This window comes from Dipteris shenzhenensis, chromosome 32 (genome assembly GCF_047967505.1).
Source record: "Dipteris shenzhenensis isolate YYH24624 ecotype China chromosome 32, Dip_SZ_1.0, whole genome shotgun sequence".
Taxonomy (NCBI): domain Eukaryota; kingdom Viridiplantae; phylum Streptophyta; class Polypodiopsida; order Gleicheniales; family Dipteridaceae; genus Dipteris; species Dipteris shenzhenensis.
This window is the reverse complement of record NC_141627.1, coordinates 37637326-37660280: the sequence shown is the minus strand read 5'-3', so window position 1 is coordinate 37660280 and position 22955 is coordinate 37637326. Positions and strand designations below refer to the sequence as shown.

The 22955-nt window shown below is 41.8% G+C and overlaps 2 protein-coding genes across 4 annotated transcripts in view; one reads left to right on the top strand and one right to left on the bottom strand.

Annotated features, from left to right (window-relative positions):
• Positions 1-22955, top strand: part of LOC147880699 (cinnamoyl-CoA reductase 1-like) — a 258556-nt gene that overhangs the window by 134715 nt on the left and 100886 nt on the right. The window lies entirely within an intron of this gene.
• ENT1 (equilibrative nucleotide transporter 1) lies at positions 7557-9475 on the bottom strand. The gene is made up of 2 exons (XM_087371304.1): positions 8942-9475; positions 7557-8631 (listed from the first exon to the last, which is right to left on the bottom strand). The coding sequence occupies exons 1-2, from the start codon at positions 9414-9416 to the stop codon at positions 7802-7804; spliced, it is 1305 nt and encodes a 434-aa protein (XP_087227430.1). The 5' UTR covers positions 9417-9475; the 3' UTR covers positions 7557-7801.

The following is a 22955-nucleotide window of genomic DNA, read 5'->3' as shown; positions in this document are numbered from 1 at the left end:
ACCTTTCCATTATTATTAAAATTCAATATTCAATAATTACAAAGCCTCTCTCTCTCTCTCTCTCTCTCTCTCTCTCTCTCTCTCTCTCTCTCTCTCTCTCTCTCTCTCTCTCTCTCTCCGTTACTTTGCATTCTCCTATCTCCTTCTTGTTTAGTCTCCTTTCCAATATGCCCCTATTTGTATCAATGCCCAATTCAAGGCATCAATTGTGAGGCATTGGCATCTATTTCTACCATTTGCATCGATTTTGTCTACTGAAGTATGGATGTATGAGCAAGATTCACTCTCTTGTATAAATCCTATAGCTTTCCAAATAGCTCCATGCATTATAGTGATCACTACTTTAGTTTTTAAAATAGCATGGCTCTGTGTGTCATGGCATTTTAATTTTTTACTAGCATAATTTGCAGGATCTAAATCCTAGAACAACAACAACTTGTACATGGTGGTAAACAATTTCTTTTACTCTCGTTCTAGTTTAGGAAAGTGAGTGCTAACAACACATTCACTTGTGTACTGAGTACATTTAGCTCTATCTTGTGATATTGTTGAGGTGATCTCAATCTATGAGTCAACCAATATAGTTATATAGTGCTTCAAACTACCAAATCCTTAAGGACCTATTGGTCCTTTGTCTCTTATGTTTATGGATTGATTGTTTCATTTCTTTCCATTATAATAATCATCTTCCAACCTTTTGAAAGTCATCATGTGGTAACAATGTATGTTCAATTTTCACCAAGTGCTTCCATTCATTAATTACGTCCCCACATAATCAAGTACAAAATTTCTATACTATGCCTCATACTTGTTTGTTGGGTATGCTTGGAGGTTGAAACAAACTATATCAAAGTTTTGTTCTTGTAGGTTAGCTATATCGTATTATGTATGTGCAGCTTCTTGAATCTCTTCCTCACTCATGCTTGCAATAAGTCACAAGGTATACAAGAGCTAATAAGATTATTTTCCATTCTGCCTTGGGTGCTAAAGGCAAGCTAAAGTTTGAAATTGTGAACCTATTCAAAACAAGTGTTATGAAATAAACCTCATAAAGTTCTCTTTTTATATAATCATATAGCATTTTAATATGAAATGTAATAATCTTTTCTTCAATAAACATTGAGTAATGCTAAACTACATTAAAACCACACCACAATTTAAAAAACTAATTAAAATTTGCAATGTGAAGTAATATTACAAAGTTAAGATGATTTAAATTAAGTTTTCTTAATTGCATAAAGATTAGCATAATTTGTATGTAATAAATGAACAATTCTTCTAGTATTAGCTTTCTTTACCTTCGATGGTACTATCTATTACTTTTATATTTAATAATCTTTTGAAATGAATCATTGTAATTCTAGTAATACTACATATGTTTAAGCCTATCACCTCCAAAAAAACAATCAATTATAAATAGCTGTTAGTGTAGATAGAGTTATGTATCAATTATGAACTTTTGATGGTATTACTCTATTAAAAATAAGCAAAAATTGATACTATTTTTGATAGTGTCGATAGATACAATTATGAGCTTCTAGTGGTATTACTCTATTAAAAATAAGCAAAAATTGATACTATTTTTTATGGTGTAGATAGATACACACACACACACACACAGGAGAACTAATCTAAACAAGTACCACAATCCAAACTAACTAATAATGAATTAATAGTGATAATACATCTTATGAGCCTATAAGTAAATACCTATGATATAGGAATGCTCCATGCAATGCAATAACACATGTATCCTTGAAACATATTGAGGTAAAGTGAACTCACTTGAGAACTCCTATGTGAATAGAAAAGCATGGACAACAACAGTCCCACATGTATTATATAGGTATCCTTTTAGCACTTTCAAGAAATTTCAGCATTTACAGCCTTTCTGTTGATATTGTCTCAAGTTTCAAGACAAGTTAGTAAGAAGTTCTTGATAATTTTCTCATTTGACCCCTCCTTGTCTCATTCATGTACAGACTTACAGTGGGAAGAGCAAATGGAGAAGGAAACTACCTTGATCTTTTGGCACCTTAAACTAGAGACTGTAACTTGTTAACGAATTATGTGTAGAGAGAATTGAGAGCCGTTGCTAGTTCCAAAAATCATTATATTGATAGGAGAGTTAATATGGCATATCAGTTCAAGAGAAGTGTGCACCTCAATGTGTTTCCAATGGTGCTTGTGTCATTGCACTGTATAGATCATTCTTGCAAGGTAGGCCTCGCTATTATTGATGAAGAAATTCATCAATTATGATAGGAGATGCCTACTCATTTATTATTTCTTTGTTTGGATTTCAAGTAATGGTAGCAATGGTACCCATCCTATGAGTTTGTGAATAGGATTAAAGACGCGAGATACAAGAATGCACCATGCAATGCAATAGCACGAGTATCCTTAATGTAGTAGCACATATATCTTTATCTCATTCATGTACAAACTTACAAATGAGAAGAGTGGCCCATAAGTTTAATGTTTCCACTCTCCCACCCCCCCCACACACACATGCACACACATGTGTGCGCGTGCGCACATGCACACACACACACACACACACAGAGCAGAACTAAACTAAACTAGTACTTGCATGATGTGTGTATGTGGAGCAACCTCTAGCATTTTAGATTTCAAACTCAAAGGGTATGGTCTAAGGTTAAGGAAGGCACCATACGACCTAAAGCAAGCACCTTGGGCTTGGAATCAGAAAATTAATGCATTCTTTGTTTGGAAGGGGGTTTGCATACCTGTGGTTGAATTGAACTTGTATATCTTCCGATAGAAAGGTTTGATTACCCTCATCATCTTGTATGTCAATGATCTCATCTTGACTCGCAACCATGGGGAGCATATTTCCATGATAAAGGTTGCATTGTCTTAGGAGTTTGAGATATGGAAGACACAAAGGGGTTCTTTTGTGTCTAATAGTGGTATGCTCATGATTTGTTGGTAGCTTTCAACATGGAAAATTGCAAACCTATCACATCTCCCATGGACCCAAACAGTCCCTAGCCTACGAGTGGGTGGATGCAACATGGTATCAAAAGCTTGTTAGCTCTTTGATATAGCTATTCAACACCAAGGTGGACCTCATGTTTCCAATGTAAGAGAGAATTATATCGTTAAAGGAGTCATAAGTTTGTGGCTTTATGTCTTATAATAATTGATTATTGTATTCTAAAAATGAAAAGTATCATGGTCGATGATTCAATTACACTTGCATATTTAATTTTAGCTGATTCGAAACATTAATATATCTCCATGGGACATCATCTTAATTGAGATAATGTAAGGACAAATTTTAGGAGTCACATTGTAACAATATTTTTTATGAAATAGAGAATTTATTTAGATTTTCAAAATAATTCATTAAACATTATCTATTCTAGATAGAGTAATCATGGAAAGAACATTTATACTTTCATGGATCATCTATATTACTTATATAATGACACATTATACTACAATTTTATAATGATGAATGCAATCATAAATGCTTACATGTACAATAAAGCAAAAAGACTTAGTTGAAATGACTAATTAAATAAGAATTGTAACATAATACAATAATGATGTAGATTAGCTTGTGTAAACAGTACATCCAATTGGGATGGCAGTTATCAAGATGATACAAGCCGACAATTGTTGCGAGCCACACATCCACATACCAACCTAGCAAAAGCCTAATTATTACAAGTATATATTTATCTAAATTTAGAATGAAGACCAACAATTGTGAATGACCAACTTGCACACTTTTCCTCTCCTCTCTACATGTTGATTAAGGCAAGGTGATAGAGACCAATGATAGTGAGTCAATACCCGGACCTAACCAACTATCCCCTCTTTCTATCCCCTTCTCTCTCTTTCTCTCTCTCTCTCTCTTCCCACTCAATGTAAATTTATTTATTTTTAATTCATATTAAAAACAAAATTTTCAATCAAGAATTCTTCCATTCAATTTATCGTAAAATCAAAGGAAATTTCACAAACAAGATATATAAAACTAAATATGTAAACATCATAATACATTTTTTCATGAACAATGCTAAGCTAGGTTACGTTAGCTCATGGAAAGCTGAGAGCAAGTAGCTTTTCTCTCTAAGAGGTCTTTGTACAGATGATTATAGTCTCTAGTCTGATCTTTTCTAAATGATACTTCATTCGTGTTCCATCTACTTTTATGTCTACTCGTAAGGATTTCAGTATTTAAGTGAATGAGGTGGAGTGAATCCCTCTATTATATATAGGCAGAAGTTTTTAAAAAGGCCAGGGACGGAGGGAAGAAGTAGGATAAGTAGAGTGGAGTGGTCTTATATATTCTAAAATATGAACATTTAGGTGTTCTCTATTTCCATATTAGCAGAGTCAACCCCAGTCAAAGGGCGTTCAATTGAAGACCAAGGCTAAGAAGTACTACACATCACAAACATCCAAAGAAGAAGATCCAACAGCCATAATGAAGATATGAGGAGAAAGATAGCAAGATTGCAGTGCCTTAAGAATCCTGCACACCCAAAAGGAAAATTTTACATTACTCCATCATCTTGACTCGCTATACTGTACAATTTACATACCTTTAGCCTTTAGCTATCCACAACAGCCCAAGGAAATTCTAAATCAATATCATTTGAATTCCATCTAATGACTGAATCACCTAGCTAGATGTGGCGGAGGGCGTCACATCTTCCTGGCATGGCATGCATTTTATACAGCGGCAGATCGCAGCACTGTTGAGTCCAGCAAGCCATCTAAAAGCTCTAACATTTTTTGATAAAATTGGATGGTCTCTTAGAAAATCTCGTAAAAACACCCGTAGGATTGGTAATCAATTCTAGACTCCTCAAATGCGGCATACACAAAACTATCATGCTGCTTACGGACAACCTGATCACTATGACAGATTGTCACTAAATTTGCTCCTTTCAACCCAAGTTGCAGCATCATGAGAAGTGTAGCTTGCGGAGCAAAGCTTTTGTGTAGAAGTGCATATTGTGTAAAGTTCACGAGAGCAGAGATACTTGAACAGGGATCTAAGCCAAGAGCAGATTTTCTTCTCCGAGGTCTCCAGTAATGCTCGTGGATTCAGCCAGGAGTCACAACCTATGTGTGGCTTATATGTGCTCTCTTCTGTTGACAGCACTTGCGCTCCATGCAATCTAAGGCGGATTTAGCTCCACAATACTCCAATGTCATCAGCCACTGATTGACAATCTCGCAGCATAGTTCAGAGCAACATATTTCTCGAGAGGCTCCATACCCATAGAAGACGCTAACTAGATGACCTGCTATTGCTAGGAGCAGCTACAACAATTCTTTGAGTAGAACAGAAGTACAATGACAATTCCTTTTGCAAAGCACAAAGTTGAAATCCACATAGGCGTACCAAAAAAGGTAGATGGTGCTAACAAATTGGTCCGTTCAAGCAAAACATAAATTCTAGCTTCTACAAAACATTGAAGCTGCCATAATGGAGAGGTTTGCCTTTATGTCAGCGTGGAAAGAACACTCAGTGGACAAGGCAAGAACGTGTATCATCTTGAAAGTGTATCCACAAGGGTGTAAGGAATAGATAGTAGTCCCTGTAGAGGCGAAAAGGAAGCAGAAAGGCAGTTGAGTACGGCTAGCTCTTCATTGCAAATGGAAAATTGAAATTCTATAGACTTTCTCCAAGGTAAAAGGTGTGGATAGAGACGCGCAACAATGTCAACAAAGATGGAGCAATTTTATGGCAAGTAAAAGAAAATTAATGTTTGTAGGACTCAAAACCAGACTCAAGACTACAAGTGTTGAGGCGAGATGATGACATACTTCCACTAGAAGATTAGATTCCTTAAAAAAGGAAGCTTAACTTTGACAAAGCACTGAGCCGAAGACCTTCAAAGAAACAAGAGCAAGCTTCTATTTGCCTTTACGTCATCTTGCACCCAGATGAGAATATAAGGTGAAATTCTATCAGAGGATACCTTGAAGAAATAAAAAATGTTCGAGTTTTCACTCAGCAGAGATGGAATTCCGTTAAGAAGGATGAGCTATGGCAAGGATCCAACCATAAGTCGAATTGAAGAAAGCAAGAACGGTAGAGGCTTGAGGAAGTGTGAGATTCAAGGAACTAGCATGCAGGTTGCAAAAACGATAATAAAAATATGAAACTCCAAAAATCGCCCTAAACAAAAGCAACATGGAAGAAGGAGGTGGACAAGTGTCATGCAGAACCTCTTGAAGAGCTTGGACATGTGGGCGCATTTCACCTCAAACGAATGCTCTATCATTGCCAACTAAGCAATGCTAACAACTAAACGAGAGAGAGAGAGAGAGAGAGAGAGAGAGAGAGAGCCTCGCAAGATCTAACCCTATCGGAACCTTAGTCTACCACACCAGAATCCTATGCAAGCAACTGACCACCCAACCATGATGCTCACAGGTCTTGAAACCGTAGAATCCGAGCATATACTTGAGCTAAAGGCTAGAGAGCCTCATGGGAACTACCAACCCTGCAAGCCATACCTCACCCTTGGCATCCCATACCACCTGGTGAAAGCTTGCGCTTGTAGATCCATTCTTTGCTCCTCCCTGGCTAGGTGTGCACAACTATGGCCCTGGCCCTCCCTATATAGCCTCAGGAAGAGTGTCCGCCAAGCAAAGCCAAGGAAAGCACACACACCAAGAAAACGAAAAAAAATCTTGCTAACCCATGTTCCCACGAATAGCAATCTAACCCATATCTACCTGCCTGTCCCTAGCATGCACATGAGAGAGAGAGAGAGAGAGAGAAGCATAGCAACTCAATAAAAACCACACAAAAGAAAGCATCAACAACTAAACATAAAAGGAGAGTAACAACAAACGAAAGAACAAAAATCATGGTAGGAGAGTAGCAACAACAAGAAAGGCCAAAAAGAATCATCAACAACTAAACAAAGAAAGGAGAGTATCAACAAAACGAAAGGACAAAAATCATGGTATAACTAAAAACAAAAGTAAAAGGAAACTTGGCATGCACACTCCCTCGACACACACAAGGATACACACATATTTGAGAAGGTAACTACCCAATGCTCAAAACATAAATTAATGGAGCACAACTAACCACCTCTTGAATGAAAATTTTTGTAGAACTTGCATGCCTAAGGTAATTAAGATATATGTAAATTCACAAAACTAAAATTTATCCAATCTTACAAATTAAACTGTTGTAAAACAAATCCAATAACCAAGTAGAAACAAAGAGAGACGAATAAAGAAAGCTCCTAGTAAGAACCATTAAACAAAACTAAGAGTAAATAAACTATTTTTTTAATAAAAAACTTGGTAAGCAAAGCTATGCTTGTTCTCATTAGTACCCATCTATCTATATTTTTCAAGATTCCAAAATCTCTTCAAAATCCCAAGATAAACAATAAAAACTTTGATAATAAAAGGAAGATAACAAAGAAGAAAGGAAGCAAAAGAAATGTGTGAGAGAGAGAGAAACGATAACAAGGTACGAAAATAAACCAATGCACATCTAAGAAAATAAAAGAAATATCAATGCAAACCAAAAAAGTGTTCCCTTGACAATTGTGTAGCAAATTATATAGTCTATGTGGATTCCTTATTGACTTTTGTTGTTACAGAACCTGAACAAACTTCGAATTGGTCCCCTGACAATATACTTCATTCACAGAAAATGTTTCTGATGATTCATGATGTGATTTTGATTGCTGTGTAAAAGTCCCATAATGTGAACTGTTAGATGCTCACGGGATTCCTGGTTTATAAATATATGTACATTTCTAAACCTTGATAGACATCAAAGTTACAGAACCCATACCCATTCTAGAATAGAGCCTCCAGCAAGCCCAAGAAGTAAAGACATGACCATAAGGAAACCTGCCACCTCAGCTTCTTCCAATGGTACACTCTTTGGAGCAAGAACCATCACTACGGTTGTAAAATAGCCATTAGTGAAACCTAAAAGACAAGTTGATACAATCACAACAGTGTCTGTCTGGAAAAAAGAAGGTCCATGTAGGCACAAGTAAAACAATAGAAAAAATAAGGCCCTTGCGAAGCAGCCCCCTATTGCGGCAACTTTGTTTTCTATCATGAATAATCTGGGGAACGCTGGAATACTCTTCCCAACTAGATCAAATAAATTGTAGCAAAGGGTCAGTAACACGGCATACCAGTCCCCAAAGAAGGATGACTGAAGATCCTCAGTAATATGACCTGGAAATATTGACAATGTAACCACATAAATGAATGCCACTGATAAGGCGAATCCTTGAATTTTCTTCCAAACCTTTAAATATGAAATTGGCTTCTGCACAACTACTGCACTATACAAATCTTCTGCATCCTTCGGCCCTGAAAATTCCTTAGCCTTTGTTTCTTGCTTCTCTTCAATAGAGGTGTCAATAAGATGTATGTCATGGCCCAAAAGAGAAGTAGATTCTACTGTCGATTTCCTCAGCTGATCATAGTATCGAATGACAGGTAGCTTGTTCACCAAATTATAGCAAACAATGCATGCTATCATTATGATCACACTGACAATAAAATATAGATAAGCGCTGGCCACAATGCCGGTCTGTGTCTGTGGCATTACTGCTCTCGAAATGATTCGAAGAACACTGACAAGGACTCCTGTAGATTGTTTACAACAAAGGTTACTGACACGTACACCTTCTGTACTCTCTCTTTCTCTCTCCCCCCACCCCAAAATTTCAGATCCGACAAAGTGTTACCATTTTCCTATAAATCGCTCATTTTAGCCCCTTCGCATGTCTCGCTTCAAAGCCACCATGTTTATCCTATGACAAGCTCGATCCCCTGATGAAGCCTTGCACCAACCCAATGCATGCAGCTTTTCTTACCAAAAGCGTTAAACAAGCTTGATCTGAGAGCCACATCTAATGAGCCCTTGCCCAAGCCAAATGCATGCAGCTTTTCTTACCAGAGCCAGCCGTTCCCGCCATAAGAGCTTGCATGTAACGGGGTGGGAGCTCTCCTGCAGATCCTACAACGCTACCCTGCACCAGCGCATCGGCGACTCCATTCATCGCCGCAGCCGCGACTGTGACAACATAGGTAGCAGTGGTTCCTGTGGCATCCTTAATGAAGAGGGCGTTCATGGCAGGAACAAGCACGAGCATGGCGATGAACAAAACCAGGCCTACATTGACACGGCGGGAGGCAGGAACGCGGCGGCCGAAGAAGGTGAGGAGGAAGATACAAGCGACGGCAGGGATCATGTAAACGATGGAGAAGACACGATCGATTTGGCCAGAGGGGTAGAGAAGCTCAAAGTAATCGATGGCAGTGATGAAGGCGTTCCAGGGGACAAGGTAGCCAGCACCCAGAAGGAAGTAAATGAAGTAAGCGGCATGGTAAGAGTCAGGAGGGGGACTGAGGAAGTCATCGTCCGCCATAGCTACTGCTTGAGGTTTGAGCTTCACAGGGGATGGCTATGACGATTCACAGCTTTTCTCTTTTTTTTTTTCGATAAGCTGCGATTATATTAAATTGAAAGAAAAGAGAAAGATTACAGCGCTGCCCGGAGGCAGAGTCAACAACCCCCAACATGCTGGGGGGATTCACAGCTTTTCTCATCTTATAGAGAATAAATGTCAACCCTCACAGACCACGAGGTGCACGAGTCCAGTGGCACCTCACCTGGGTTGGAGCACTGGCACCTCACCTCAGCTCAGCTCTGGCTCCCCCCTAGAGAACTTCACCTGCTTATGCTACCATACAATGGGGGCACTTCTCCTCCTTCCCCCACCCAGGATTGGTGCACTCTCTCCTCACCTGAGCTCTCGTTGCCCACATGGGCATCTCCACCCTGTTAATGCTAACCATATAATCCGGGAGCCTCCCCTCTCTTAAAGCACATCCCCATGCAAGACCAGGATCTCGAATTGTTCCAGCGATCCAACAAGTCCCCATGCAAGCACTGACATCACCGCTCTGCAAATTTTAGGGCAGATGCATGCCCTGGGAGCCAAATATGTGTTCCGAGAAAACCAAATTATTGAATGCATCACCCCGAGGGCGGGAGGAGCCATTGGTGCAGCAGACAACCTCCTCTTCAAGACGGACAAATATTTCAAGCAGGCATGGGAACTCTCCTTTGCATCTCTGGGCAAAAAATTCTCAGAGTGGGCCACCAATGATTTCAACTCCTCCAAGTTTTTGATATTTCCTTGGCATGGGGACCTCCTGTTAATGGTACAATATAATGGGAGGCAGGAGGCTCTAGACTAGCTAACCTCGATGTCTCCTTGTTGCTGGCAGTGTAGGCTATAGGCACATGTGCACCTCATAGTTGGCCATGGTGTGTGAGTAGGCTCAAGACTAGCTGACCTTGATGTCTCCTTGCAGAGCAGCTGGTAGTGTCGGCTATAGGGACATGTGCCCCTCGTAGTTGGCCATGGTGTGTGAGTGGGCACGTCAGCATGGGAAGAAGAAATAAGGGCAAATCAAATTCATCCAGCTGGAAATCACCATTTAGAACATCTTGCAACAACGTTCAACAATAATAAGTGACATGCATAGACACCTCATGGCCTCATTTAGGGAGATTGCTTGCAGCCTCATACCCTTGCCCCCCCCTTCACTGGTGCTCCATGCAAGACCATTCACAAGTCCAACAAGTCGCAGACGTGGTTGGCCAGACATTGGTTGGCAAGCTAGACATGTGAATGCAGTAGTGCTTGGCAAACATTGATCAAGTAAACCTTTCTAGTTGCCAAGGGGAAAACTTGGCATAGGCAAGTCCATAGGCTCTTGGTTATGCTCTTGTCTTGGCATTCTTCAAGTCTTGTTTCTCCCGACCAATAGTGCATCTCTCTGCGATGAGTCACCACACTTGTGCCCTCGTTGATGTCACAGTTAAGCATTCATGAAAAGGAAATTTCCCATAAAATTTAAAACCGCTTTCAAATAAATTTTTAGGTTTCTTGACAAACTAGAATGACACAAAATTTGAAGGTTTTGTGACCCTATCTCATCACATCGTAATTCACTTGACATCAGATCTCGGCTTTAACTAAAACACTGACCTATAGCTCTATGCCCCACAAGGCGAGGGGGTGCCTGTTTTCGGTTTCTACTTCAAACATTGCACTATAGTTCAGGTCAAATCCAACTTGTTGAATGTGGTTTTTAATTCTCCCAATCACAAATATCAGTTTCTACTAATATGACATTGCACTACAATTCAAGTCAAATCTGTTAATTCTCCCAAGCACAAACCTCTTAGGCATTCTATAGCAAGTATCAACAAGGTTTTAAGGGAAATTTATCCCCTGTATTTGGCAAGTGATCACTAAAAGTTGTCCTATTGTATTTCAATTTGTGGCATTAAGTATATGGACAAAGTATAGATTTACATGATAGTTATCACCAAAAGCTTGAACAATTTACTAGAGTAAGGTTCTTTTAGTAAGGGAAGGGGGGAAGCCCGAGGAAGACTAGGCAAGATCACAATTGGTGCACACGAGATTAAGTCAAAGTAATATAGGAGGCAGTGTTGACAAAGTAAAGATAACACTCATTTTATTAATTTTGGGCAAATGTGCTCTCCAAAACAATCTTTATAATTACTTTTGAGAAAATTTAGAAAAATTAAAGCCCTCTAATTAATTTAAAAAACTCCTCTAAATTACAAAAAACCTCTCAATTTCAAATAACTATTCAAGTTTTTTAATGAAAGGACTTATGACATTGCGAAATCTCCAAGTAAAATTATAAAATGAGTTATAATACTCTGATGGAACTACAAGTTACATCAAAAGCAACAACTCTAAAATCTCCAACTAAAATTATAAAAGGAATTTTTTCATTACATCAAAAGGAGCTACAGATGTAGCTTTTCACAATTAGGAAGTGGGGAACAACACAAAAGACCACAACAAGATCCAACACATAGCACCATGGATGCACAATGAGAAAGAAGAGTTTGCTATGTAGAAGGGACAAGAGAAAGAGAAGCTCGAGAAAGTAAGAGATAGGAGACAAGAACTACGACAACTATCTTCAACTAGAGAAGAGCTGGTAAATTTATTGAGTGAGATTTCTTGAAGAAGCACTCGTTTTGGGCCATATCCACTAGACGAAGCATGAGCTACCAAGGACAAACAAAAAGCTTTGTTGTATTGATGATAAAGAGAAGCATGAAGTAGAGGATTTTGTTGCTTTTAGATAGAAAGTACTAGTAGACATGCCTTCTTATAACTATTGCAAGGTGTTTGTTAACAATCTAAGTACTTTGATGAGATTTTAGTAGCGAAAGTGCACAACTATAAGGCGATCTCACAGAATGAGACAATAAATGAGTGACATGGAAGGAGGAAAGAGAAGATGAGGGGTGTGAGAAAAGGAAGTGCTTTTGCGATGAGGATGAGAGAAGAAAGCACCTGCTTTCACATGAGAAGATGAGAAATGAAGTGTACAACTATAAGGCAAAATGCAAGCAAGAATGAGGAGAAGGATGAAAGAAAGGAAGTGCTTTGGTAAAGATGTAAAAGATTTGGAATGAATAAAGTGATTGGGGATAGGATAGATATAATTATCATATTCTCATCATGAGAGACATTTAATATAGTTAATAAAGTAGAATGAAAGATTTGAAATAAAGTTCTTGAAGGTAGGATTGATATAATTATTACATTCTCATTAATGAGACGTCTAACATAACTAAAAAACATCATGAGACATTCATATAATTTTTAAAAAGCACATGAAACAAACATCATGAGGACATCAGAATATTTTGCTCAATTACAAATCAACATGAAATAAGCATCATGAACCTATTCTCCTCATGCATTGAGACATTCAATATAATTTTAAAACAAGTTCATAAGTCATTTCTTATAATTAAATAGAGCACATGAAACAAACATCATGAGCACATGAAATGTAGCTATATTATTATTAAATGTATTTTTTTGCACATGAAATTTTGGCCATTTTTAGATTAAGTCCAACAACAGAAATTTATCTATGAAGAATGGGGAGTAGACTTATGTGATACTTCCTTTAAAGCTATTGATGTAGACTACATCTTTGATGCTTCATTTGAGCCTGCAATAGATGAGAACCCCATGAAGTCTTTGGGAGATGCTTTCTTCATGGATTCTCCTATTTCTCAATTAGTATACCCTTTCCTCAATAAGAACAAGAGCAAGAGAAACTCTCCTTCCTTCCCCTTTTGCGATTGAAAAAAGAAAAAAGGAACTGCGGAATGAACATTACTTGCATCATACCTCCAAAACTTAAGGTTAGGGTGTCGATAATGGAGCTTAGGCTTAGGGTGTAGATAACAAAACTGCTCCTTGCTCACCTTGCTACCCCCTCGCCATCCCCTTCCTCTCGCCATCACCTTGCCACCCCCTCGCAATCCCCTTCCTCCCACCATCACCTTGCTACCCCCTCGCCATCCCCTTCCCCCTCCTTCTCACCACCCTGCCATCACCTTGCTCCCCCCTCCTTGCCCCTCGCCATCATCTCATTGCCCCCACCTTCACCCCGTCTCCCTGCTTGTTGCTCTCGTGCCTCTTCACCCCGTCTCCTTCTCGTTGCTCCCGCGCCTCTTCTTCCTGCCCTTTCTTCCCTCCTCGCTTGCCTCCCCTTTGGCTTGCCTTCTCTATTTCTTCCCCCGACCTTACCGTTCCCTCAACCTCGCCATTGAGTAGCTACAGGCTGCCCTGTAGCACGTTGTGTGTATGCCATTGGCATTTGGCAAGAGCCCTCCAGCCCAATGCTAGCGTACCATTTGGCGCTTGGCAATTGCTGCATCAAGCCAATAGGCTAGACCGTGTTATCAGTAGCTCATAAAGAGAGCCATTGGGCTCATGGTCAGGCCTAGGTGCTATTCAAAGGAACCGGGGACCTGTTGGGACTGCTTGGACCCAGGGTCCCTAGTGGTTGTGCCTTTAGCTACTTGCAAAAGTTCCCATCAAGGCCATTCTTTGTGGCAACCTCGAGAGAGGCTCTTGACCTTTGAGGGGCTATTCTTCGAGGGCAGCTCGAAGTGTAAGCTCTTTGACTGCTCAACCCTCCTCTTCCCTTTGCGATAGGGGCTCTAGAGCTTAGTAGTGAGGTCAAGGCTACCTTTGGTACCTTTCAGAGGAGGGTTGTTGTCTCAGCTTTCTTTCACAGGCATTAGGACTTTTCATGGGCAGCCTCCCTCAATTTTTCCCTTCTCCCTCACCCCCTCTAATCCCTTTGTTTTTGCCTTCCTTTTCATGTAGCATCGGATTAATTGCTTGTTTTTTGAAGATCAACCTTGACAGTGACCCTTGGTCTGATAAGAGGAGCTCAAATGGCAACACCTTCGACTCCCAATATTGTTAAGGTTTTGCTCTTTGCAGGATAAGCAACAAGTTCATAGTGTAGTGGAGGCTCTTCAGGACTGAACCCTGGTAGGCCGGATTGTTGGGCTTATCCCCTCAAGGCAACAGATTTGGGATTGTCTTCAGGCGAGTTTAGCCCTAGGGGATGACCACATCCAAGAGGTCACCATATATGGGAGAGGGGTCTTCCTTCTCCAGCTGAGCTCTTGAGAGACCACCTTGTCACTTGTGGAGTAGAGCACTATTTTTCTTGGTCCTCATCTGGTCTTTCTCTTCCCTTGGTACCATGGCTTTGTAGTGGAGGACATGGACACGACTCACCATGTACCTCGCTTCCCAATGACACTCCGCTTCTCAAGGCTCGTGAAGGATTCTCCAGTCTATCGAAGGATATTTTGGTACGGTGTTGGAGTCTCCTCCTTCCTTGGTAGCCACAGTGGTTGCAGATGATGGGGTCATGAGGCTCAGAGTGATTTTGGACACCCCCGAGATGCTTTCTAAGGAGATCCTTTTGGAGACCTTGGATGGAGGTGAACTACGTTAGAGAGTTGAGGTCTCTAGGCTTCCAAGCGAGTGCCTTCAATGCAGACAAATGGGACACTTAACTCAGGATTGCCTGCCTGGGAGGCCAGGGTAGGGATCCTCCTCAACCTAGCCAGGAGAAGGGGGCTCCCCCTTAGCCTAGGTAGGGATAGAGGGCTCCCCAGCATCAAGCCCGACAGTCAGATCATTAGTAGCACTTGCAAACACCTTGGTTCAAGCCCTCTTAGAGGACTTGGACCAAGGTTGAACGCAAGAATCCCAACAAGGCATCCCTCAAGCATCGCAAGTATCAAGCTAGGGTCTGAGAGCATGAGAGAACCGATCGGCGATCCCCCAGCCTCAGGAAAGGCTGGCAGAGGTTTCCCCTATGGAGCAGGAGGAGGAGACCTTCTTTGATCTTCTGACTAAGTCGCAGGCACTAGTAGAGCAAAGCGCCCAAGTCCCTTTGCAGTTGGATCATGGAGCCATTGTTGAGCAGGTCTCAATCAACCCTCCATTGGGGCTGCCCTCGCCTCGGCCCCCCCACTCCCTCAATCCCCCCTCCCCTTGCCCCCTCCCCTTGAACCTGCAGTCACCCATACTACTTGTGCCCCCTTCTCCTTGCTTGCCTCTCCTCCTTGCCTCCAAGATTGTAGCCCCCTCCGCCCCTTCTATTACCCATCCCCCTTCTCTTTTCAGACGTGTGCCTTCTGGTAAGGGGGTGCTAGAGTCCTCCCCCTCGCAACAGTAGGCCCCGGGTCCCTCTTCTCAGGCACAGCCTAGTCTTGGTGCATCCTCCTCCACACAACGGTCTGTTTTCGTAGCTTCCAGCTGCCAAGCCTCGTCTAGGATAGCCTCTACCTAGAGAGTTCTAGCAGCTAGGACCGTGGAATTATCTTGAGATCCCTAATAGAAACCAGATGTCTCTAGAGGTTTCTATCTTGATTTGCAGCCCGGAGGAGGCTCTATAGGAGTGGTTGTGGCTCACGATCGTGCCCTTTTTGGGGGTTTCTCTTCGTGCGATGTCCAAAGAGGAGCAGTAGACTCCCACATTGTTCGATCGTATGGTGCAGGGGGGGAGATGTGGGTCACCCATGGTCACACCACCGCTTTTCAGCTTGGCTTTTAAGCTGACCGTTGGGAGCTGGGTGTTGCACATTGTGTGCTTCGCCTGGGATCCGCTTGAGATCCGAGGTTCAGCTAAAGCAAGCCACGTATTGGACTCTACAACTTTGTGCATACATATTAGGGGTTGAGTCCTCATTTCTGATGCACTGAGCCACTAAGTTAGGCATCGAGCCAGTTATGCCCTTGGTGCGACGCCGTACTGACACATATTACTCCCCCTCTAAACGCGCAGCAAAGTCCTAGAGGTCTCAGGCTTTAGTATAGGCTCCCACTCACAAGCAAGCTCTGTTCTCCATTCCTCCTTCCTCTGCATGAGTTGGACCATGGTGAGTTGGAACGTGCACGGCTCCATGATCGCGTGCATCAGTAGCCGCCACAGCATCTGTTACTTCGACAGGAGTTGCAAAGGGTAGTGGTGGGTGGACAATGGACTTCCTCTTGATCTAGGAGCATATGTTTTTAGCCACAGATGTTCGATGTAGATGGCACCTCCTTTTAGGGAGAGGCCCTGAGGTGTGGTCTCCCACGGTTGGTAGGAGTGGGGGGGTTTACATTTCGGTGTCCCAATCCGTTGGAGCATATGTGTACAATCAGGGCGAGCTCATCCCAAGCAGAGCAATATAGATGGGTTTGAGGTTTGGGGACTCCAAGATTGGGGTTCTTAATGTGTATGCCCTAGCGTGTAGATAGTAGTGATCTGACAGTAGCAACCCGCCTTCTGGAGGTGGTTGACGAACTCCCTCCCGGATTTGGACTCGTGGATTGTTGGAGGCGATTTCAACAATCTCGAGTTTGAGGAGGACAAGCATGAGGGTGCTTATTCCAAGATGCTGGCTTCGAAAAGAAGCACCTGAGAGCAATTCATTTTCTTGATTTGCAGTCGGGACCCCTGGAGGGAACTGGAGTTCTCTAGGTCTCCTGGCAGTCTCAGTTTCTCCTTTTTGCAACGGTGGCAAAATGGTCTACTTGAGAGACTAGATAGATTCTATGTTGGAGATTGGCCATGCATAGGGGTGGAGCCATCGGTATTCTGGTAGGGACTACACTCTCGGACCACTCCCCTCTCTTTCTTCACCTAGAGTAGTCCCCGTTGTGGCCTATGAGAGAGAGGGGTCCACATTCTAGATGCTTTGTTCCTAGCGGAGGAGGTACAACAGAGTATTACGGCTATCTGGCCATAGCCTGAATCCCCCCCACAGGGAGGTTGGGCTGTGTGGGTAGCTGAGGTGATTAAGTGGAGCAGTGAGGAGCTTTGCACCCATGCTATGCATCGCTATCATACTCTTTAGAAGAGAGAGAGAGAGGGCTTTGTAGCGGGACTTGACCTCCATTAAACGTCTTTGGGAGCAGGATTTAGGGAGTAGTGAAGACTAGCATTTCAACCTCTTCTGATTTGTCATCGCAAATTGGTGCTTGAGTATTGGCATTCGATGTTGAGACTTGAGAAGTGGCCTCATTATATAGCCCTTCGTAGTAGACCGATTCCACCACACTGGTGGGCTTGCAGTGGCACATGCATACTTACCACATTGCGTGACTAAGTATACGGACGGTGGCACATGTTTGCTTGACACCGGCCAAATAACATTGACCATCGACCACCATCAAACACGCACGTGTAAGCAGATTCACACACGAATACTTGTGCTCATGCAATGGAGGGCATACCATCACGACTATCGACAGACGTCGGACCTTGCCACTTGGGGAGTTGCCCCCAAATCCTCAGGATCGGGGATGCTACCCCCAAACCTCCAAGGAGTATGTTGTTCCTTCTAGCATCTCCTAACCATCAAACGATCACCATGAGACCTCATCTAGTGTTAAAACTAGGATTCTACCAATGTCCAATGCTCACATCATGGCTTCTCCTCATAATGGGGGCCTTACAAAATGGCACTATGGAACATTGGTGGCTACATATGAGAGGTGGGCATTGCACATATACCAACATGAAATTGAGCCAAGAAAAGACCTTGGAGGGAGACAATGACACTAGGGGAAAGCAATGGAGAAGATTACAAAGAGGGAGAGGTTGGATGAAAGGAAAAGAGAGCAAGGTCTGCCTACAGGCAAAAGATACAAAAGCAAGGTGGAAGAGGGAGGTAGCAAAGAGGTGAAGGTCTAAAGAGGAGGGAAGCATACAAATAGAAGCTTAGGCAAAATGCACGTTCAAGAAGAATGGAGCTAGTACGTTTATAGAGAGGGGTTGTAAGTAGAGGAATGGCAGTTATGCAAGGGAGGGTGGTGGGAGAAGAGTTGGGCATCAAGGTTGAAAGAGTGGGGGTTAGAAGTGACTACATATGAGGGCTAAGGGGAAGTGTATGGTTGCATAAGTATGAGTGAGTATACATGAACAAAGGGTTGGGGGGGGGGAGGATCACACAATGCTACAATTTAGGACAAAGTGAGTGTGCGCGAGTGTATGTAAACAAAGGGTTGGGGGAGGAAGGGGGATAAATGAAGCCAAAAGTTAGGACAATGTGAATGAAGGGGAGGATACAAAATTGATAAATTTAGTATTAATTTAGTATCAAATTATCTAAACTAAGTAAAGGGGGTGGGAAATAAGGGGGGAAATATGTGTAACTCACAAGTGTATAAAAACTACTAAAAGAAGCAAGAGAGCGGGTTGGGGGGGTTTGGATAGGGACTGTGTTAGTTAAGTAAAGGGGTCCATAAGGTTAGGGCAAGGTTAGTTTAGATCATGAGTAATGAGTGGATTGAGGGGGGATTAGGTAGGGGGAATAGTTAAAAAGGATTAGTTAGGCGGGGATGGAAAAGAGGGGTTGTAAATTTGGATTAGGTAGTACGACTAAAAGTCCAATGTGAAATTTTGCACGTCTATATTTGTGTGTGTGTATAAGTGTGTGAGTACATGTGGGTGTATGCGTAATCCTAAAGCATCTACTTACTGCTAAATATTATTTAAGAATGGCCTCCTCCAGTGATGGCAGCCCAAATAAGGTTTCCTCCTCTAGCTATGGCAACTCTAATAAGGCTTCCCCCTCTAATGCCTCTGAAGGCTTCTCTCCTAGTCCCACTAGCCCCCATCCGATCAGTCTAGTCCCTATCAATCTTGAGTCTAATCAGGTAGTCATCAATAGTGCCTTGGATACTATCATGGAGGTACCCCATGCACCAAGCAAGGGGGAACGAGCCACAACAAGAACAAGCAAGGGGAAACATAATTGGCATCATGCATTCTAACCTCTCAAATGCAAAACAAGGCCACCACAAAATGCATTCTAACTTCATCATATATGCATTGCAATGGACATAAAATGCATGACATAGAAAAGATACTTTGTAGTCTAGAATAGCAACATTCGAATGAGAGTGAGTTCAGTTCCATGGAAAAGAGATTTATACTTAGGTCTTAGCCATATCTATGGATTATGTGAAGACATTAAATTTATCTGCATAAATTCTAGACACCTTTATGTGTATATATCAATTTCTCAATATACCACATTTGAGATATTTTACTCCCTTTCAACAAAACAAAACTTTTGATACATATATCATTTGTCATTTTGGACACCAAATATGAGCTCAGAAGGCCCAAAACCCTAAAAATGACTATAAACACAAGTACCTTCCGATGCGTTTTAAAAAACCCCATGGCTGCGGCCTACTTTGGAACCCTATAGGATGTGCTTTTTTGCCAGATGGGGTTTTTATAAATGCATCGAAAGGTACTTGTGTTTACAATTATTCGTGGCCTACTTTGGGACCCTACAGGATGTGCTTTTTTGCCAAATGGGGTTTTTTTTAACGCATCAAAAGGTACTTGTGTTTACAGTTGTTTTCAAGGCTTTGGGGCCTTTTGAGCTCATTTTCGATCTCAAAAATGACAAATTATGTATGTATCAAATTTTTTGGTGTTTTCAAAGAAATTAGAGCTTCCAATGGTTTTATGTGACAATTACTAGACATTTATTGATTTTTAAGTAATTTCTTATTTAAATATCAATGGATTCATTAGAGGCATCAAGGTACCACAACAATGCATGGGATTATTTTTTATCTTTTATTAGTAATTATGAAATGAATTTTTGTTTCCCAATTGCTCAGTCTAGACTTTGGCTCGTTTTTGGTTGCTCATGAAATGGGGATCCTCCTATCATGCAGGATCCAGTTCATGATAAGAGTGGCACCCCTCTCCCTCCCTTCACTCTCCATCTGGAAGAAAGCAACATATGACAGCTCCAAAAATGAGGAAAGGAGAAAAATGCACTTCGTAAACTTCTTGCTGAGTTCAAAACTACGCCATCCACAGCAACTTTTTTAGTAGCGGTCAAAACAAGGATAAGGCTCAGAAGCCCCAACTTATCGCCTTTGCTGCAAAAGAACTTCGCTCCAATGGCACCCCCTAAGTGCACCAAGGCCCAAAAGGGAACACCATGTCGGAGTTGCCAAAAAGCACCTATGCTAGTGCTGTTAGTGGAAGAGGCAAAAGCCTTTTCAAGGCCTTGATGATGCCAAAACAATCTGCTTAGGAATAGCTTACCTTATGGGCTAGGAGAATCTTTGGCAAACTTGTGGTCACAAGCGTAGAACCAACAAAGCTCTCGTCCTCCTCTGATTCAAATGGTACAAAGGCTCCAAAGCCTAACAAATGTAAGCTCTCGATAGGAAAGGTCCACAATGGGTTGCTTAACAAAATGACAAAGTGGCTTTGTTCGTGTGTGGTAGTAGGCTACACTCATAGTCCCAGCCCACCTGCATTATTCCTTGAAGGCTGAGTTTGTAACTTTTGGTCCCATAAAGGTTTAGCAGTCACAACCATTCATTTTCTCAGAAATGGTTACATTGTAATCATTTTTGAAAAGCTTGAGATGGTTACAGAAGTGGTCCAGAAAGGAGCCTAGATGATTAGGAATCAACCCCTATCAGTCCAGCTTTGGGAACCTTTATTTAATCCAGACTCTCCTCCTCCATCCAAATGCCCTATTTGAGTTGAGTTCCCTGACCTTATGCTCTCCCTTTTCCCTTCAATTGAGACTCTCTGCTCTCCATTGGGCCAATTCCTTGGAGTAGAAACAAAGAAGTTTATCAGGCTGAGAGGAAACCCCCAAGCTTGTGTCCTAATGGAACTTGCCTCTGACCCCTGAGTGCTATCCAATCCTTGATGGAGATGGCTTAGAATTGATTCAAAAAGTTTTCTTCAAAAACATTCCCCAATTCTTGTTTCCTTTGTGGCATGGGAGGCCATTTCATCAAAGATTGCACTGCTAGAAATAATCGCAAGAATAAAAGACCAGAGCCCACTCAGCAAGAACCGTAGCAGTCTAAGGAACTCCAAGCCTCAACTAAACAACCTCATATTGTCCCTCCTAGAGAACGTAATGGGGAACAAAGCAAAGAAACCTCCAAACCCATTGAGACTAGAGGAGGTGAAGTAAAAGGAAAGGATAAATAGATCACTACTGACACAGAAGATAAGATGGATGATAGCTTAAGAGAAGAAGAATTTGTTGCCGCTACCCAAGATTTTGAGGTGCAATTAGAACAGGTAGAACATGAAACAATTGAGAAGGAAGGTCCTCCTTTTATAATTATCAAAGGGAGAAAAGACAATAGGGTGGGAAAATCCAAGGCACAAGTTGAGGAGGGAAATGTTAGAGGAAAGGAGCTTAGTTGAATAGAAAGAGAGAAAAGAAGGATGTCGCAAGGTTTTGCATTATCTCCACAGAATAGCCTAGTCAATTTCAAGAAGAAAAGAAATAAAAACACTTCCCAATGATGCATGACAACTTTTCTTTCTTGAGGATCAATGTCTAGGGTTTAACAAATGACCTCAAACCTACTATTTTTAAAAGGTGGCTAGAATAAAAAATCCTTAGACCAGATTTTATAGCTTTACAGGAGGTTGCTCTAATTGCAAGGTTATGCTTTTGCACTTTTTCTTTTGTTTTATGTAGAATTAGAGCAAACATGGCCTGTGTGGCCAAAGTAATTTTTGAATTGTTTTAGATAACTATTTTCTTTTTTTGATTTGTCATTGGCAACTTGATTCATCACCTCCTCACCTTCCAAGGACTTGTAAATTGTGATGTATCAATTGGTGTTGCTTCCTAGTTGAGAGACTTCTGTGTATACATGAGTAGTGTTTGGGACTTGGGTGCAATTTGTAGAGGCATTTAAGACTCATGGCATTGTCTGAGGGGGGGGCTCCTAACCCTTTTGGAAGTGTCACCGGAGGCCTAGGGCCACTAGTACAAAGCAAGGGAGGTCCACTAGTGTCATCGATCATGCATGCAGAATGATGTTTTCAATGATGGAACATATGAGGACAATGTTGTCACCAAAGGTGCAAGCGAGAGCAATAGTGATGCAAGCCTAGAAAAACGAAGTTACAAGAGCCATCCTTCAACATGAACACAAGAGAACTCAAGCCACATGACACAGGGACCGTTATACCAAATCAAGGGGGATGAAGAGGGGAATACATAGTGTGAAGGAGAACTACAATTGCGAACAGAGATGGAGGGAAGCATAGTATTCATAGTAGAAGAGTACACCAGTAGGACTCCACAACTTTACACTAGGAGAGCTTGTGACTTCTCCTCGTCACTCTCCTGTTCCCCTCTCAATCATAGAATGTCCCTTTCCCTCCTTTCCCCATCCCCTCCCCTCCCATGGAGGGTCCCTTTATCTAGTTGAAAATCTTTTCCCCTCCTTTCCATTGGTGGTGGCTCTTGGTCTCTTAGCCGTTCCACCCCTTAGACTCTTCATGGCTTCAACCACTTCTGAATCACCAACCTCCTCCCAATTGGTGATATGATTACCCCATGTACACCTCTCTATGTGCCGCTTAGCTTTCTAACTCCTTTAGTGTGCATTTATCTTCTCCATGTGAGCTCCTCGCTGTAGTATGCAAGTGACCATGGGTATTTCTATCTCTAGTTGGCATAGTTGTCACTTTTTGACATCGCAACATAGTTGTCACCGTGT